The sequence below is a fragment of the Canis lupus genome, chromosome 5 (assembly GCF_003254725.2).
Source record: "Canis lupus dingo isolate Sandy chromosome 5, ASM325472v2, whole genome shotgun sequence".
Lineage (NCBI taxonomy): Eukaryota > Metazoa > Chordata > Mammalia > Carnivora > Canidae > Canis > Canis lupus.
The window spans coordinates 77,266,636-77,286,384 of record NC_064247.1 but is presented as its reverse complement, the minus strand read 5'-3'; the positions used below and the strand labels follow the sequence as shown (position 1 = coordinate 77,286,384).

The 19,749-nt window shown below is 37.5% G+C and overlaps 2 protein-coding genes across 5 annotated transcripts in view; both read left to right on the top strand.

The window, feature by feature from the left end:
* The first annotated feature begins 7,958 nt into the window (after positions 1-7,958).
* On the top strand, positions 7,959-15,191 carry CMTR2 (cap methyltransferase 2). 2 transcript variants are annotated; one of them, XM_025426768.3, is made up of 2 exons: positions 7,959-8,097; positions 11,703-15,191. In XM_025426768.3, exon 2 carries the CDS (start codon positions 11,722-11,724, stop codon positions 14,020-14,022), a length of 2,301 nt encoding a protein of 766 aa, XP_025282553.1. In that variant the 5' UTR covers positions 7,959-8,097; positions 11,703-11,721; the 3' UTR covers positions 14,023-15,191. The 2 variants fall into 2 exon arrangements, with proteins under 2 accessions (XP_025282553.1, XP_025282554.1); XM_025426769.3 differs by lacking the exon at positions 7,959-8,097 and adding an exon at positions 8,380-8,647.
* HYDIN (HYDIN axonemal central pair apparatus protein) overlaps positions 7,960-19,749 on the top strand; it is a 383,279-nt gene continuing 371,489 nt past the window's right edge. For all 3 annotated transcript variants that reach the window (XM_049110700.1, XM_049110701.1, XM_049110698.1), the window contains exon 1: positions 7,960-8,097. The gene's annotated coding sequence lies outside the window, so the exon portion shown is untranslated. The remainder of the gene's footprint in view (positions 8,098-19,749) is intronic.

Here is a 19,749-nt window from a genome sequence, read left to right as displayed (position 1 = left end):
GTGCACACAAAACTAATATAATGTTATATGTGGATTATATCTCAATAAAAACAATAATAATAACACAACATTTACATTTCTTAAAAAATCATGTTTACTTTTAGGGGTAACAATTGGAGTGGAGTAAGAGGAAGGTGTCTTGAGGGCAGGCAAGTTCTATTTCTTGAGATGCTTGCTACTTACAAGGGTGTATTCACCTTATGAAAATTCACCAAGCTGTCCATTTATGAGATGTGAACCTTACTTTGTGTATTTTATACTTCAGTAAAAATATTTTTTTGCAAACAAAACAAAACAAAACAAAACAAATTCACAGGTTTGAATGTTACTGTAGTTTGCTTGCCTGAACTTCAGCCACCCATTGATTTCCAACTCCCTCCTGGATATTTCTGCTTGGCTGTTCCACCATCATCCTTAACTCTCTATGAACCAGACAATCATTTCTTTCCCTCTTGACCATTTCCTAGTGCAGCAGATTCTGGTATCTCACATGGCTTCCCTGATCCTCTATACTCTGGCTTTTCACTACCTGTTGTAGACAGGATAGTGCCTCACAAAATTCATACATGTTGAAGTCCTAGCCCTCCGTGTCGTGGTACTTGGAGATGCAACCTTTGGGAGGCCATTAGGTTCAGATGAGCTTACACGGGGGATGTCCCCAGGATAGGATTAGTGTCCTTACAAGAGGAGACCAGAGAGCTTGCTCTCTCTCTCGGCCACATGAGAACACGGTAGAAAGTGGTCATCTGCAAGCCAGGAGGAGAGTCCTTGTCAGGAACCAAGTCTGCTAGCAACCTTAACCTTGGACTTCCCAGGCTTCAGAGCTGTGAGACATGTTTCTATTCTTTAAGTCACTCAGCCTCTGGTATTTTCTTATAGCAGCCTGCACTGAGACACTACCTCTGTAGCATTTCAGTCTTACTAAACTTCCATTCCTTTTCTGCATTTACCCTTCTTTTGGTATACTTTTTTATCGATGTTCTTGGTATATTTTTTTATCCATGTTCTTTTCCTGAGCTAGGCTGGTATCCTCTCTCCCAAAATAACAGAACCTTTTCTTTTAAAAAAATTAAGGCTTTTTATTTATTTATTTTTAAAGATTCTATTTATTTATTCATGAGAGACAGAGAGCAAAGCAGAGACAAGGCAGGGGGAGAAGCAGGCTCCATGCAGGGAGCCCGCTGTGGGACTCCATCCTGGGACCCTGGGATCACGCCCTGATCCAAAGGCAGATGCTCAACCGCTGAGCCACTCCAGGTGTCCCAATAGCACCTTTTTAAGACGAAAATTAAAGTCTCTTTTCCCCATATTTTTCCTACTATCTCCCCTTCCTTAGACTTCTACAACACTTAACCTGTGCCATACAATAGAGCATTTAGTTGTATCATGGTATTTATTTTTAAGCATCGTGGGTCTACAGTAAAATGATTAATGCTTCAAAGGTGGGTCATGTCTTGTGTTCTATTTCATATGCCAGTGTTTCTCAACATTTTATTTTTTTTATTTTTATATATTTTTTTGTTTCTCAACATTTAAAAAAAAGACTTTATTTATTTATTCATGAGAGACACAGAGATAGAGAGAGGCAGAGACACAGGCAGAGGGAGAAGCAGGCTCCATGCAGGGAGCCCGATGTGGGACTCGATCCTGGGACTCCTGGATCACGCCCTGGGCCGAAGGCAGGTGCTAAACCACTGAGCCACCCAGGCATCCCACTTCTTTTTTTTTTTTTTTAAACCTGTACCCATCTCACAATAATATATGTTGTTTCTTAAACCCTTAAGAATTTTTGAAAAAGTCATTTTGGTCATTTTTTTGTGTGGAATTTTAAGTAAATAAGTATCTTAGGCCAGTGTAGTATTAATAATTGTATTATGAACCTTACTTTAAAACTCTTCTAAAATATAATCTTTAATGATAGTCACAAGGTAAGAGCTCATTTTTTGACTTTTCCCCATTTAGTGATTCAATCTGTTAACTTTAGTTATGTAAGGAAATAAAAGAATTGTTAAAAAATAAGTTTTGGGAAAGACATTTCATACAGCATCTTAGTTCTGAATGTTAATTAAAATGCAGAATGAGGTTTAATTATGTGTTATAGCACCCAAAATAGACAAAAACTGCTTTCATAACCCAATGTTTACGCTTTTTTTGTATTTATGTCTAAAAAGTTATTGATTTGTTTATAATAATTTTTGCTCAGTAGGAACTGTAAGAAAGAAGAGATTTCAGGCTACTGCTTTCAAGCACTTTCCCACAAATACTACCATTCAGATACTCTACCGAATAGTTGAATAGACAAGTTGGTTATAATTTTTAATATATTTTTCCTTTTTAACATTGTATTTTAATAGTGTAGGGTGCTATGTAAGAATTTTGATCAGAATGCCATTTAAAGATCTAGTGAAGATCATCATGAGAGAAATTAGAAAAATTATTATTAGTTTTATAACCTTTGCTGACATCTGGAACTCCATGTCAGTGTTCCCTTCCTTGGTTTGCTGCCTTTAAGCAATGGTGCATTCCATGTGGCAAGAAGAGACAATGGACCGTTATGTGACAAAGAATGGGAATAATTTAAGATTGTATAATGGTCAAAACCAAGCCTGAATGGTGTTCACCAAATCAAATAAATGGGTTGAGTGGCTAGGACATAAGAACACTGCCCTGGTTGCCACCAAATCCAATGCCGTTCACTTAACACGTGTTCAGTGGCTTTATTTCCTGTGTTAATGGAAAATGCTAGATACTCATTGTATATACATATATATATATTTTCTTAATAGGGAGATGCCATTCCTGCCTTTATGATGCAAATCCCTGTTTATTTCTCCTACTATTTTTTTATGAAAAAATTTCAACAGAAATGCTGAATTAGTGCACAGCTATGTGTCCACCGTCTAAATTCTATAATTGTGAACATCATACTATACTTACTTCACCATTAATTCACTCCTCTATCCATTTATCAATCCATCTTATGTGTGGTGCTTTTCAAAGTAAGGTGTATATCAGTATACTTCTCTCTAAACACTTGAGCATGCATATGGGTAACTAGAGTTCAATATTTGTTTATGGCTCTTTATTTTTTTAAAAGATAACATTTATGTTTAGTGCAATATTCAAATCTTAATTATACCATTTGATGACTTTTGACAGATACACGTATCTCTGAACCTAAACCCCCATCAAGCTTTAGAACATTTCCATCATCTCAGACAACTCACTCTGAGATTTCAGAATCGTGATTTATACATTGTCACCTCACAAAATCTGTCTGAAGATGTAATTAGAGGCTCAGCAAGTTGATTGGTGATAAATGACTACAGAAGCAGTTTTGTTTGTTTGCTTTGACAGAGAAATATAATCAGAGCAGAGGCTGGAGAGCTGGTTGTTTTAATTCTTGTGTATGCTACTTATAGTCTCATTGGCATGCCAGTTGAGTATAAAGAACATTCCGGAATGGGAAAGAATAATTGTAGCTAGCTTCCACTCAGATACTAACGTGTATTTGTTAAAGTACATATTTAGATGTTGATACCAGGTGCATTCACATAACTACATTTTTATCCAAATTTGCAAATACATTGGTGCAGGGCTTTGTTATTTTCTTTGAACTTAAGTTTCAGATACCAATTTCATTCATTCATAACATTTCATCTTTTCCAAAAATTTTGCAAACTCTTCTGGTCTTAGAACAAAATAAATGAAACATCATTTTCATAAAATGAATTGGCTTTATATAAACATTTCTGGACTTGAATGTGGACTATAAAGTTGCTTTTAAATTACTAGAGGCAATTTCTAGGAATTCTCTGCAGAACAGATTGGCCTGGAATGAGGCAGAAATAGGTCCAAACCCTGACTCTGCTACTTACTGACTCCATAACCTTTAGCAAATCACTTAATCACTTTGACCCTGATTTCTCTGTTTATAAAGGGGGACAATATATGTATCTACTTTATGGAATTGTTGAGAGGATTAAATAAATTTTAAAAAGGGACCAGTTTTCAGTGCTTAGCACATATTATGTACTCAAAAAATGCTAGTTAATACTGTGATTACTTTAGTAAAGACTGGCTCAGTATATGCTTTGTCATTTGGAATATTCCTAATAATATCTATAAACCTCAGGGAACATTTAAGGGATCATATAGCCTTCATCTAGCATCCAGTCCCATATAAGAACAATATCCACAGCCTTTTCACTCTTAATATTTATTAAGAATCAGAGGTATAAAGCAACCAATGCCCACCAATAGCTAAGATGAAAGATTCATGACACCAAAAGTTGGTGAGGATATGAAGGAACTAGAATACTTTACTGTTGTTGTTTAGCTTTTACTTCATATTGATAAACTTAACTCTGCAATCTAACTTGACTTGGAGAGGGATAAGGAAAATACAGAACCCATCAAGCTGCCCCAGAGAACACAAAGATTCTAGGGTATTTCCAGCAGATGGGGGTGAAGGGGCCCTCTCCTAGCTACAGAAGGAAAGACCTGGTGCTTAAGCTATGACACAAGTCAAATTTATCAGATTAGTCCATATCAGCAATGGTGATCTTCTTGCTGGTTTTGCCATTCCTGGATCCAAGGTGTTCCATGGATATTCCTCCCCTCTCTCACCTTGCCAGAGAATGCATGCTTGTCATCCAATCACTCAGTTTTGGCAGTACAGACGAAAAACTGGGAACTGTTTGTGTTGGGTCCAGCGATTTTCCAAGGACAAGATGCCAGGACCCGTATGCTCCAGGATGAAATTCTCATCAAATTTCTCCCCATAGATGGACTTGCTGCTAAGGCCATTATGGTGTATAAAGTCACCACCCTGGCCCATAAATCCTAGAATCATACTATCAAAGCAGGAAACAATATAACCAAATCCCTTCTTCCCAATGCTCAGAGCATGAAAGTTTTCTGCTGTCTTTGGAATTTTGTCGCAAATAGCTCAAAGGAGACCTGGCCCAAGGCCTCACCATCCATGGCAATGTCCAAGAACAAGGTTGGGCTGACCTCGACTGGGCGCGGTATTTGCAAGTCCCATAATTCTTAGGTATTGTGGGTAAGGATGTAAAATTGTTCAAGCACTCTGGGAAAACCGTTTGGAGGTTTCTTCAAAGTTACACATAAAAAAACAACAACAACAAAGTTACACATAGATTTACCTCAGTGATTCTCAAAATGACCATAATGCTGAGACTGAGAAACGTTGATCTACTCCATGACCCAGCCATTCATTCCATGCCTAGGTATTTGCCCAAGAGTAAAGAAAACTTATGCCTCCAAAAATGTCTTGTAGTAGAATGTTCTTAGCAGATTTATTCACAATAGCTTCAAACTGGAAAAACTCAGATATCCATCAACAAAAGAATAGAGAACTAAATAATGGTCTATCCATACAATGGCATACTAATTAGCATGCTAATTAGCAATAAAAGGAAGGAACTACAGATACATAAAACAACATGGGTGAATACTGAGGGTTCAGAACATGCAGCCCCAAAATATGGTGGTTGGCATATTTTAAACTAAGGGAATTTGAGAAATGGCAGGTTGCAGGAAGGATCCTCTGACCTTGCCCTGAAGCAGGTCACAAGATCCTCATGTGAGATATGCCCTCCCTATAACCAGAGGAAAGGAACATCTTTATTTCTGAAGATGAAAGGAGATTCAAGAGGAATCTGGGTGAACATGCCTTGCTAAATTTCCCCCAGCGTACTCCTTTTAGCTCATATCATTTGTCTCATTTTCCCACAATTTTCCACTCCTCATTAAACTTAGTATAAAAACACTCAGGTTTACCAGTGTCTTTAGATCTTCATTTCCTTATGGAGGCTCCCATGTAACATAGAGCATGTTAGTAAATTCACATGCTTTTCTCTTGTTAATCTACCTTTTGTTACGGAGCCCCAGCTGAGAACTTAGAAGGAAAATATTTTTTTCTCCCTTACAATATAAAAAAATGATTACTGAGTGGAAATAGGCTGCAAACAAACCGTAATGACTGAATTTATATAAAATTCTAAAATAGGCAAAACTAAACTATGACGATATAAAACATCAGTGGTTGCTTCTTGGGAGTGGGAGATTGGGAAGGGGCTTATAGGAACTTTCTGGAATATTTAATAGGCATTTGGCAAAAGTAGTTGAACAGTACACATAGGATCTTAGTATTTGTATATAAATAAAAAAAACTTTTTTTTAAAGGACAATCAACCTGTGAATTTGGAAGACCTTGGGAGATCTTTTCCTTCCAAAGAGCTTTCCATTGATTGCACCTCATACTCTCCAACACTTATATTTGATCTTTTCCATTTTAGCCTATTTAATGTATAATTTTAACTCATTATGGGATTAGTTTACATTTCCCCAAAGACTAATGAAGTTGAGCATCTTTTCACATGTTTATTGGACTTTTGGATATCATCTTTTTGAAGTGTTTGTTGTGTCCCCCCGCCCCATTTATTCCACTAGAGCATTTTTTTTAAATTTTTATTTATTTATGATAGTCACACAGAGAGAGAGAGAGAGAGAGAGAGAGAGGCAGAGATGCAGGCAGAGGGAGAAGCAGGCTCCATGCACCGGGAGCCCGATGTGGGATTTGATCCCGGGTCCCCAGGATTGTGCCCTGGGCCAAAGGCAGGCGCCAAACCACTGAGCCACCCAGGGATCCCTAGAGCATTTTTTCTTACTTATTTGTAGGAGTTATATATTTTGGATACAAATTCTTTGTCATACATATGTGTTATAAATATCTTCTCCCACTCTGTAGGTTGTCTTTTCATTCTCAATGGTGTCTTATGGTGAATAGACATTCTTAATTTTAATATGGTTCAATTTATATACTTACTCTTTATGATTAGTGCTTTTTCTGCTTTGTTGTAAACTTTTTACCTATTTCAAGGTCACAAAGATGTTTTCTGCTAAAAGAGTTGTTTGCCTTTTTAAAATATAGATTGGCAACCCAAATGAAATGTTATTTTTTTTATGTGAGGTAAGAGTCCACATAAAATTTTTTTCTATACGAATATCCAAATGACCCAGCACCATTTTTTGGAAAGACAATTTTTTCCCTTTGATCGATGCATATCCTGAAGGACTTGTAAAATAATGTATTTTTATTTTTATTTATTTTTAAAGATTTTGTTTATTTATTCATGAGAGACACAGAGAGGCAGAGACACAGGCAGAGGGAGAAGCAGGCTCCACGCAGGGAGCCTGATGAGGGACTGAATCCCAGGACCCCGGGATCACGACCTGAGCCAAAGGCAGACGCTCAACCTGACCCACTCAGGTGCCCCTAAAAAAAATATATATATATAATATATAATAATATGTAACATATAATCGATATATAAAATATATCAATATACTATTATTTATAGTAATATGTAATATATGATCGATATATAAAATATATCAATATACTATTATTTATAGTAATATGTAATATATAATCGATATATAAAATATATCAATATACTATTATTTATAGTAATATGTAATATATAATCGATATATAAAATATATCAATATACTATTATTTATAGTAATATGTAATATATAATCGATATATAAAATATATCAATATGCTATTATTTATAGCATATCAATATTATAAATATTATATATCATATTTGATATGATTTTATGTGATATTATATATCATATTTAACCTCATATTGTTTTTAGAGCACGAGTTTTAACTCAGCCTGAGTTAGGAACCAACTTTTGCCGGACGAGGTTAGAAAGCTTCCCCTCCCAGGGCCGGTGGGCGGAGGCAGCGTGTCCGGGACAGGTTGGCCCCGCCCATCCCCCCGCCCCCCCCTCCGCCGGGGCGGGGCCAAAGGACGCCCCACCTCCGCGAGCGGCTTCCGTTGCCATGGGAGCCGTGGGCAAGGCGGCTGGCGTCCCCGGGACCCCGCGGAGAAGGAGAAGCGAAACCCAGCGAGCGAGGGCTTGGGCGCTACGAGAGTCCCGGCGTGCGTGACGTTGACGCGTGACGCCAGCCCGGCCTCGAGGCGCGTGCGCAATGTGTGTGTCGGGGCCCTCGGGCCGCGGGCGGCCGGCGTCGGGCGGCGGCGCTGCCTGGAGGTGGGTTCCCGCTGCCGGGGTCGCGAGGGCGCGTCCGGGCCAGTTTCCCGGCCTTTCGGGGCGCCGCCTACCTCCGCTGCGGCCGGGGGCGCCGGCGCCGCACGCCCCGAGCAGCGGCCGTTCCGGGAAGCGGCCCCGGGAGCGGAAGCGGAGGAGGGTTCCCTCGAGTGAGGAGAGGAGGGAGGCGCTACCTCTCCCCCGGGGCGGGGCGGGGCGGGGGGCGAGGTGAGGTGGGCGTGAGCGGAGGTCCTCAGGCCCGGGTTCCGAGGCCGGTCCGGAGCGGGGGCGGGGCGTGGGCCGGGGGTTCGTCCCGGGGTCGGGCCGCTCGCCCGAATGGAGCTTGGGACTCCCTTCCGTCCGGTGAAACGGGGTCTTGGGCGCCCCGGCCCGAAGTAGCGAAGGCGCTAGGTGACACTCGGGCTGTGATTGCCGGAGTCGCTGGGAGCCGAGCTGCGGGAGGTAACTTCTAAAACTCCTTAGTCGACGTTAATTGGAGAGAGCACAGCTGATGAGGTCTCGTGCGTTTCGTGTCAGGCCGACGATTTTGCAGGTATTTCCTTCGAGGCTTCGGGCTGCATGACTTCCTACTTGACTGCAAAATAGGAGTGTTACTGCTGACCCTCCTAGCGGAGCTGTGATGCCTCAGAGCTCGATGGCGTGCTCAGTGAAAGGCGCAGAGGAACCCACGGGAAACTTTTTTCTCTATAAACCACGTGTTTTTTTTTTTTTTTTTTTTTTTTTAATTTTTGGGTATTGCATTGGTCATGCCGGAGTGAGGTTGAAGTGCATTATCATGACTCATTCAGAACCTAATCTGACGAGTGCCATTTGTGCTAACATTTATTCGTTAAATATTCACTGTTTATTGTGTCCTAAGCACTGTTATAACCTCGGTGTGATAAATGAATCAACAAAACCAAGATCTTTGCCCTGTGGAGCTTAGATTCTATTTTTTGGGAGAAGACAGTAATAAACATAATAAGCAAACGAACTATATGTTATAAGGAAAAAAAAGAGTGTCATGGGGGAAAAAAGAAGTACAGCAAGGTCCTTCCCTTTACCATTGGTATTGCAAAATGCAATTAGGATGTTGGGGTAGGTTTCATAGAGAAATTGCATGTGAGTAAATACTTGAAGGAGGTGAGGGAGTGAGCTGTGCAGGTCATCTGAAGGAAGAGTGTTCCAGGCAGAGGGGTTGCCCAGTGCACAGGCTTACAGGTTGCAGTGTACCTGGTGCTTCAGTGAACAGCAAGAAAGCTTGTGTGGCTGGAACAGAAAGAATATGAGGAACAATAGACAATTAGTTTAGAGATGGGTTGGGGCTGGAGGGCAGAAATCTTCAAGGTCCTTGGAGGTTATTGTAAGGACTGTGGCCTTTACTTTGAGTGAAATGGGGAGCCAGGGGAGACAAAGATAGAAGAGACCAGTTAGAAGGCTCTGGCAATAGCCCCGCAGAAAATTGACAGTGTCTGTAGGAGGCTGGTAGGTGGAGGTGGGTGAGCGAGTGGCTTGAGCCTGGGAATTTGATAGGAGGAAAGAAAGGTGGGATTGTAGACCTGAACATTATTCAATATATACATGTTCAATATTTATAGTTTATATATAAATACATAAGATATATAAACACATAAGATATATGTAATACATAATTTATATATAAATACATAAAATACATTTGTGGTACACAAATCAAGATTCAAATGATTCAAATGATTCAAATCAATGATTTAAATCATTGAATCATTTTAGTTTTTCTCATGTAAAGATAATTATCTATTAGCTTAGGCAAGATTTCAGAGCTTACCTACAGCCATTAATTAGTATGTGAAGTTAGACTAAAATCAGACTTTTTCCAAAATAGAATATAGTTGCGATCTAAACATGGTCATAGTTTCCAGTAAGCACAGTGTGAATTAAGACAGAATAACTTGTAATAAACTTTCATTTGATTTTATTTAGGGTTTTAGTGAATGTGACAATGCCTCATTTTTGTCTTTCAGAAATCTGTCTGAATATAGCTTCTAACAGTAAAATATATATATATATATATATATATATATATATATATATATATATGGACAAGGTATTGATGGGCAAGTGTGACTACTAACTGATGATTTGTGTGTATTGTAAATACGTTGTGGCAAACAAAAATGACTAAGAAGATACTTGTTACCTCAAGAAGCTTATAGGCTAGTGGAGTACACAGGGTTGTAAATACTTTAAACAAAATAGAAGAGGATGAGAAAAGTGTGCTAAAATATAGTACAAAACAAATGGTAATAGAATACAGCCTTCTATATATTATTGTATTTTTTGTGGCATTAGCTCACTTTATTTCTCATCTTAATCACACATTGGCTTTTTGTGGGTTGGTGGTTTTTTTGTCGTTTTTTTGTGTTTGACAATTTAGATACTTTTTGAAAAACTGGTGTAGCATTGAATATGCTGAGTAAACGTGGAACTTTTGAACTAAAGCACCTATTAATTAACATTGAGCCAACAAGTCCTAGGTAATACTTAGAGCTCTAACTGCTAGAATTTATAACTCAGGCCAACACTGTGCCATTAAGCCATGCTTTTTTCCATTATATCTCTTTCCCTCTCTAGTGGACAGATGTTTTTGGTTTCTTAGACGGTGTTAAAACACAGAATGTAGGGTGACTGTTTATAATTTGTATATTCGGTGAGGATATTTCTTCAATTTGAAGATCCTTTATCAAAGTGTGACATGTTTTAGTGGCAAGAAGATGTAATATTTTATAGTGGAGGCATGGAGCTATCGGAGCAGATGAGAGGGATTTTGTTCAGAGACATGCCAGGTTGAATATTATAGTTCAGTTTCAGCATTGAGCTGAGCAGAGGCTGACCAGTCAAGTACACAACAGGTAACAAGCAGTATGGTGATGAGAGTGTTAGTTTGTGGCCTGTAAAGGTGATTGGGTACCACCAAGGTACGTGTCTTAGCAAGAGTGAGAGATCTGGACAGAGGGCGTATTTGGCAGTACTTGTTAGTGAATAAGTATGTGGTGGCTGAGAGGCCTGGTAGCAATACCAGTACTGGGTTCAGGTGTAGAGTCTTCTGGAAGGAGGTGAGATTTGGAGGGACCTAAAAAAAGCTAAAATCATTTGTTAAAGCTTGATCAAAGGTCAAGGGATGAATCTTAGCCTGGGAGTGCTTTTGGGGCCATGTGGGTGGTGGTGTCTCAGCCATGGGTGGAGGAAAATTTTGGGGAGGAGCTAGATGGATTACTATGGTAACATGAGCTGCCATCACTGATGAATATTCATTGGTGTATGCTTTTTATATGCTAGCATGTTTATTCCTCATCCAAAAATATGATATCCTAACTTTTAAATAAGAAACAGGCTTAAAGATGTAATTTGCCCAAGGCCACGTTTTAACTGGATTTGAGCTCAAGTCTGTTGGATGTAAAAGCCTTTACTCTTTCTTTATTCCAAATTGCCTCATTATGTAACAGAATGTGCTGACATTAGCCTTTCCATTTTATGTGGTTTGTCATGAGTGTGATGGGATTTGCTGTGGATGAGATTTCATTCACTAATAAATTTGATTCATTTAATTATGTGTTTTCTTTTTCTAGATTTTAATTTAATTTGAAAATGAGTAAGTGCAGAAAGCCACCACTGGGTTCAAGTCCTGAGACATTCAGCCCAGATGTTCTTGCTGACATTTTTGAACTCTTTGCCAAGAACTTTTCTTATGGCAAGCCACTTAATAATGAGTGGCAGTTACCAGATCCCAGTGAGATTTTTACTTGTGACCACACGGAATTTAATACATTGCTTGATTTGAAGAACTCCCTAAATGAAGTAAAAAACCTACTGAGTGATAAGAAATTGGATGAGTGGCATGAACACACTGCTTTCACTAATAAAGCTGGAAAAATAATTTCTCATGTGAAAAAATCTGTGAACGCTGAACTTTGTACTCAAGCATGGTGTAAATTTCATGAAATTTTGTGCAGTTTTCCACTTATTCCACAGGAAGCTTTTCAGGATGGAAAACTGAATTCTCTACACCTTTGTGAAGCTCCTGGAGCTTTTATAGCGAGTCTCAATCACTATTTAAAATCCCATCGATTCCCCTGTGATTGGAGTTGGGTAGCTAATACTTTGAATCCATACCACGAAGCAAATGACAATCTTATGATGATTATGGATGACCGACTTATTGCAAATACCTTGCATTGGTGGTACTTTGGTCCAGATAACACTGGTGATATCATGACCTTGAAATATCTGACTGGACTTCAGAATTTCGTAAGCAACATGGCTACCATTCACTTGATCACCGCAGATGGGAGTTTTGATTGCCAAGGAAACCCAGGTGAACAAGAAGCTTTAGTCTCTTCTTTGCATTACTGTGAAGTTGTCACTGCTCTGATGACTCTTGGAAGTGGTGGCTCTTTTGTTCTGAAGATGTTTACTTTGTTTGAACATTGTTCCATAAACCTGATGTACCTGCTAAACTGTTCCTTTGACCAAGTCCATGTTTTTAAACCTGCTACTAGCAAGGCAGGGAACTCAGAAGTCTATGTGGTTTGTCTTCGCTATAAGGGAAAAGAGGCAATCTATCCTCTGTTATCTAAGATGGTGCTAAATTTTGGAACAGAAATGACCCAGAAAGCCCTCTTTCCCCATCATGTGATCCCTGAATCTTTTCTTAAAAGGCATGAAGAATGTTGTATGTTCTTTCATAAATACCAGCTCGAGACTATTTCTGAGAACATTCGTCTGTTTCAGTGCATGGGAAAAGGAGAACAAACAAAGCTGAATAATTTAAGGGACTGTGCTGTTCAATATTTCATGCAAAAGTTTCAGTTGAAGCCCCTTTCCAGAAATAATTGGCTAGTGAAAAAATCTAATATTGGTTGTAGTACAAATACAAAATGGTTTGGACAGAGGAACAGATATTTTAAAACCTATAATGAAAGGAAAATGCTGGAATCCCTTTCATGGAAAGATAAGGTGGCCAAAGGATACTTTAATAGTTGGGCGGAAGAACATGCTGTGTATCATTCTGGACAAAGTTCTGTCTTAGAAGGGACAGCTTCCAATCTTGAGTGTCACTTATGGCATATTTTAGAGGGAAAGAAACTCCCAAATGTAAAGTGTTCTCCTTTCTGTGATGGTGAAATTTTAAAGGCTCTTAATGAAGCGATTGAAAAGTCTTTAGGAGGAGCCTTGAATTTGGATTCCAAGTTCTGGCCCAAACAGCAGTATTATTGTCCTTGTCACATTTTTACGGAAGACCTGATATTTTCTGAGTTGTTTAGCCTTACCACGTGCCTTCAGGATGATCAGGTCGTAGAACCCAGCAACCAGATAAAGTGCCTGCTTGTGGGCTTTCCAACTCTCCGTGATATCAAAACGCATATACCACTGGAAGTTCAACTCCTGGAATCGGCTGAACTCATGACTTTCAGCTGTTCATTGCTTCATGATGGAGACCCGATTTACCAGCAACTGTTTTTGGACTGTCTTCTACATTCACTGCAGCAGCTTCATACAGGAGATGTTATGATTTTGCCTGTACTTTCTTGTTTTACAAGATTTATGGCTGGTTTGATCTTTGTACTCCACAGCTGTTTTAGATTCATCACATTTTCTTGTCCTACTTCTTCTGAGCCCCTGAAGACCTGTGCAGTCCTGCTGTGTGTCGGTTATCAGGACCTTCCAAATCCAGTTTTCCAGTATCTGCAGAATGTGAATGAATTATTGAGCTCTTTGCTTAAATCTGATGCACCCCAGCAGGTTTTACAGTTTGTACCAATGGAGGTGCTCCTTAAGGGGGCCCTACTTGACTTTTTGTGGGATTTGAATGCTGCCATTGCTAAAAGGCATTTGCATGTAATTATTCAAGGAGAGAGAGAAGAAATCATTGGCAGCCTTCAGCTATGACATAGAACTTGTCTTTTCTGAGATTTGACTTTGTGGCTTACAGTTTCCATTGTTATTTCAGTCCTTTGCTATTTAAAACCTTTCATGTGGGGGAAAGGCCAACTTCTGCATCATGGAAAGTCTTATTATTTCTGGAAAACCGCCAGCTAGTTCTGATCTCATATATACGCCCATAGTTTTCCATGTGGTGCAATCTATGCAGTGGTGATATTCAACCTCAAATATGACATGTGCATATATGTTGGGATGGACACACCCATACTTAAGCAGTTTACTTGGTCTTTTTTATCTGTTTTAAGATTCGCACCCATGTGCCTTCATTCAGATTAGATTTTTTTCCCAACTAATTTCCTCAGTGGCTCATGCTGTTAATAAATTGAGAGAGGCTTTGATGAAAGGTGAGCCACGGATTTTAATACTGACCATGTCAGTTACGAATTTGGGGAACTCCTTTTGCCAGATGCTCAATATGTGCCATTCCTTGCCCTTAGGCCACTGACCCAATTTACTTGTGTAGTTGTTTTATGTGTATATTAATGACCACAACCATCCAGCCAGAAAGGATATCAGGATAGCTTCAAACCAAAGAATCATGTTTAAAATAATGAAAAAAATCACTGTGTCTAATACACACCTGTATCATGAAAAACTTTCTTTTACAACAGTGTAGTAATTTTTAACTTCCAGGAGATGATCTCTGAGCTAATGTTTTTAGATTGTAAAATATTGTGTATGGACTCATATTGGGGACATATGAATGTAATGAACATAGTGAATCCTGAAAAAAATTTTAACACTTCTGGAATGATGGTTCAGCACCTAAAATTTTTAAATCTTATTTCTTTGAAAGTGGCACTTTACCAAAAGATTGACCATGAGATAGCTATTTTATCAGTTGTGTTTGGTTTCTTGAGAGTTCGAGTATTTGACGGTGTAAATGAGCTTTTCTGGCAAACTGTATTAAGCAGATCGTCATTACTCTGCAATTCCACAAAGTGGAGAATGTTTATATTCTCACATATGTATTTTAGACATACTTGTTAGTTATATAAAAAATAGATGTATTCTCTGATGTATTTGGTTGATAAATATTAATCTGAATTTCTTTCATGTTCTTTGCTATTTTGAGTTCCATTATAGATTCATGAATAAAGTCATTAGCAGAGAGATTTTGTGTTCGTCTTTTTAAAAGAGAATCATGGGGGAAGTTAAAAATATAACTTGGAAACATTTTTTTAAAGGAAGGTTTGAATGGGAGTTAATGTTCCTTCATTTCCTCTGATTTGTATTCATTAAAATTTAGTCCTTAATATTGTAATATTTATGGAATTTCTACTTCGGGAAAGAAACTGAATACTTAAGGGAGGGGAGGAGTAGGGGTAGATTGAGTTCTTGCCAGGGTGGGTGTGAGGGCCTGGAGGTAGATTTCCAAAGAAATGTAATTTCTTACTGGTGACTTTGTGAAAGCAGTTCTAATTGTATAGTGATAGAAGTCTGACAGAAAATTTATACAAGATTACCAGGAGAGAATTAAAAACTATTCTTGGAAAAACATTTTGCACTTAATATGCCTTGATTGGTTTGGTCTAATACAATGACACAGTTTATTGTTGCTTATTTTAACTAGTTCATTTGAATGTGAAGTTTGAAAGCCTAGTTCCAGACACTGGTATTAAAACTTTACTTTAAGCACCTGAAATAAGTATTGAATGCTTAGTTGTTTTGTTTTGTTTGTTAGTTTGTTTGTTTTTTAACACTAATCAATCTCTTGTTGGAATATATAGCATCCTGGTGTATATTAGAATATATTTTGATATTTAACTTGACTTTTGGAATCAGTTGCTGTATCTGATTTTTTGGATTCAAATTTGCTCTATAGGTGAGATAGGACTTGAAGGTTTGAAATGAACTGGATGTGGATGACAGGTACCAATGACTTATAGGAACTTCTCTTTGAGAAAAAGGGGAGGAAAAATGCTGTCCAAAAATGGATGGCAAGAAGACCGTAAGGTGAGAGGTGGTTTGTGTATCAGAGTTACTTTTCTTTAAAAAAAATATTTTTTGTAGATCTTGAGATTTTTAACTTAATTGTGGTGTTTTTTAAAATGGATTTTTTAGGGCAGCCCAGGTGGCTCAGCAGTTTAGCGCCACCTTTGGCCCAGGGCGTGATCTTGGAGACCTGGGATCGAGTCCCGGGTCAGGCTCCCTGTGTGGAGCCTGCTTCTCCTTCTGCCTGTGTCTCTGCCTCTCTCTCTCTCTGTGTGTCTCTTGTGAATAAATAAATGGAATCTTTAAAGGAAAAAATAAAAAATAAAATGGATTTTTTAATAGCCAGAAAATTTCAACTTTACAAATGTGTTTTCTAAAAAACTTTGATAAGAAGTAGGTCTTACAAGTTTACTTTCGTCAGTGTTAATTTTTGTCCTCCCTAAGAAAAGTTTTATATTTTAGTGAGGCTTCTATATATTAGCTTAATGTTACTTAAATATTTAAATGCATCAAAGATTCTTTTCTGGAATAAATTAAAGATTGAATTGTGGTCTTCATCTTTAGAATATTTTGTTTAAAGAAATTCGTATGAAATTAAAAAAAAATATTTTATTCATTTATTCATGAGAGAAAGAGAGACCTAGGCAGAGGGAAAAGCAGGCTCCCTGGAAGGAGTCAGGTGTGGGACTCAGTCCTGGTACCCCGGGATCACGACCAGAGCCAAAGGCAGACACTTAGCCACTGAGCCACAGGAGTGGAATGAAAGAAGCAAATTCAGCATATTAGGGAGAGTTGGGGAAAAAAGTTAATTGATGCTTTTGTTATTTATTTTTGATGAGAATATAACTGGTCTTTTTTTTTTTTTTCTATAACCGGTCTTTAAAAGTATGCAAATGCAAACCTGGGCACCTGGGTGGTTTATTTGATTAAGTGTCTGTCTTGGCTCCAGTAATGATCCCAGGGTGCTGGGATTGAGCCCTGTATCAGGCTCCCTGCTCAGTGAGGAGTCTCCTTCTCCCTCTTGCTACCCTTGCTTGTGATTTCTCTTCCTCTCTGTCAAATAAATAAATAAAATCTTTAAAAAAAATAAAAATATGTAAACTTCATTTTTTATTTCCAGTTGAACTCATTATAATTGTACTGCTATAGCTTGGGTATAGGAAACCAGTTAATTCCTTACATTCTCACATTTTTAGAAATGAAAATATTGATTATAAGCTCAACCAAAATCTTATTTTCCATGTTTAAATACTTTTCCATATTTAAATTGATTTGAAAAGGAAAGAACAACATTGATATTTAGTGTATTTTTGCTTTCTAAGATAAAAGAAATAGGACATTTTTAGTTTCAATATTTTAAATTTTAAATATTGATTATCATTTTTTGGAAAAGTATATACTTACAAAGTTTTTAAAGCATGAAGTTTTTTTTTTTTTTGCTAATTTTTATCTTCTAAAAAATAACATTTATTAATTAAACTGGTAACATTAGGCCTTATTTAAATGTCCTTTGTTACCTGTTTAACCTGAAAACTTATTATACATAGATGGTACAGATATGCAAGGCCTGAATAAAAATTTTGTTTACCATAATTACTATTGAAAACAGAGACACTCAATTATTTGATAATTGGCCTCCCCACCTTTTTTTTTTTTTTTTTTTTTTTTTTAAGACAAAAGTCATTTTAGGCTGATCTTAAGAGCAGAACTAACCATTGAACAAAAATTTCAGTATTCCCTAATGAATTTGTATGTGGATAGTAAACATTTTTTAGAGCTGGCCTAATGGCCAAGTATCAAGTGAACTAAAAGCATGCAACCTATAGTAACTAAAGTATGTAGGTATGTTTTAGAGCATGTAATTAAAGCAATAATCCTCAAAATTTATAATGAGTTCTTGCTTATTATTTTGTTTTTTATGAATGACAATATTTAGAAGTTACCTGTCAGTCATGAGCATAGGTTAGCATTTAATTTTACTCAAGTGAAAATTTTATTTAAAAGTCTAATCTGTTTGTGGTCACATATAGGTTGCATACTCATTTACAGGTTGTACCCAGAGTAGTGTTTTCTCTTCTTGAGATCTTAACTCCTTCCCTTTCCAGAGTATCTTTATAGACCGACTAGGTGGAATTCTGTGTTTATGTGTGCCAAGTGCAGCAGCATCAGTGTAGCCTGTTAATTGGATATTTAATATTATTTAAAATCACAGCCACATTGTTGACTCGTGGGTTAAATTTGTCATGATATAATTAAGGAAAACATTTGTAGATACATTCTGCTGAAAAGTTACTTTTATTAAAATGATTCTATAGACCTTTGTGGATAAACATTTTATTTGCATGTGTATCTGCATCTTTTTGCTATTTAAGCTTGTCCTTCAACACCAAATTATTTTGCTTGGGCAAGACAGATGTGCTTTTACTGTCTCAACTTTTGAGAATTTCTGTTGTTTTCAGTGAATTTCAGGATTGAAAAATTAGTCTGCATACTAGACTGGTTGAGAAAATTCAAAAGAAGCACAAACATATTCTAGTATTTATTTTTATTGGAGTAAACATTCCTGTAATTGATAACCCCAGTAATATTAATCTCTTCCTGGAGCTGTTGGATTTACTGCTTGAATCATTTAATCTGAGCATTACCTTAAATTAAGCAATATTACATTGTTCTTTCTTTTTTTCTCCATCCTTTCATTTTCTTTACAGAATTATAAATTCAGAGTGCTATGGTATATACTTATTTTATATTGCATATTGTTAATATAGGTGTCTTCAGAATACTATTTGATTTTTTTTTTTATGGAAAACTTAGTAGCACACATTAAAATCATGTTAACAACCCCTCATGTATCCTTGGCCAGGTTCTATAATTATCAACATTTTGCTTAACTTGCTTTATCTTCCTACACCTTTTTTTTTTTTTTTTTTTTTTTTTGAGGATTTTAAAACAAATTCGTGAAATCTGTCTTAACAGAAAAGGACTTTATCACAGCTGGCAAAATTACTATCCCTCAATACTTAGTCCATGTTCAAATTTTCCTGGTTGTCTCAAAGTGCCTTTTTATAGTTGGATCAAGTAAGGATCCAAATAAGGTAGACACATTGTATTTGCTTAGTATGCCTCTGAAGTCTATTAAAAGTTCCCCACCCCATTCTACAGCCCTAACATTTTTTTTCTGTGCCATGCTAACTGTCCTGTACTTCTCCACATGCTGGATTTGGCTGATTATTTTATCTTTTGCTTTGTATCTTCATGCCACATTTTTCCTATAAATTGGTAGTTAGATCTAGAGGATTGATTACCTTTGGCAAGAAAACTTTTTAAGTGATATTATGTACTTTCTTTTTTGTCAGATCATGAAGCACAAAATGACTAGTTGCCCCCTCTCATTGACATTAAGGTTAATCAGATTCAAATGTCAACCTTATTTATTTAAATATTTATTCATTTTAGAGAGAGCATGAGAGAGCACAAGCAGGGATGGGGGAGAGAGGGAGAAGCAGACACCCCACTGAGCAGGGACTCTAAGGTGGAGCTCCAGCCCAGGACCCTGGGATCATGACCTGAGCAGACCCTTCACTGACTAAGCCACCCAGGCACCCCAACCTTATTTATAGGCTACTAATTTTTCTATTGATCTTCATTTAATAGTTTTAGCATTTAATGGATATTGATACTTAGCTTTATTAGAGTTTGCAAATTAGTGATTAACCACATTGCTTCAGTATTTTTTTT

What these genes read in the sequence shown, in the direction of transcription:
- CMTR2 (XM_025426768.3), top strand. Translation starts at nt 11,722, where the DNA reads ATGAGTAAGTGCAGAAAGCCACCACTGGGTTCAAGTCCTGAGACATTC.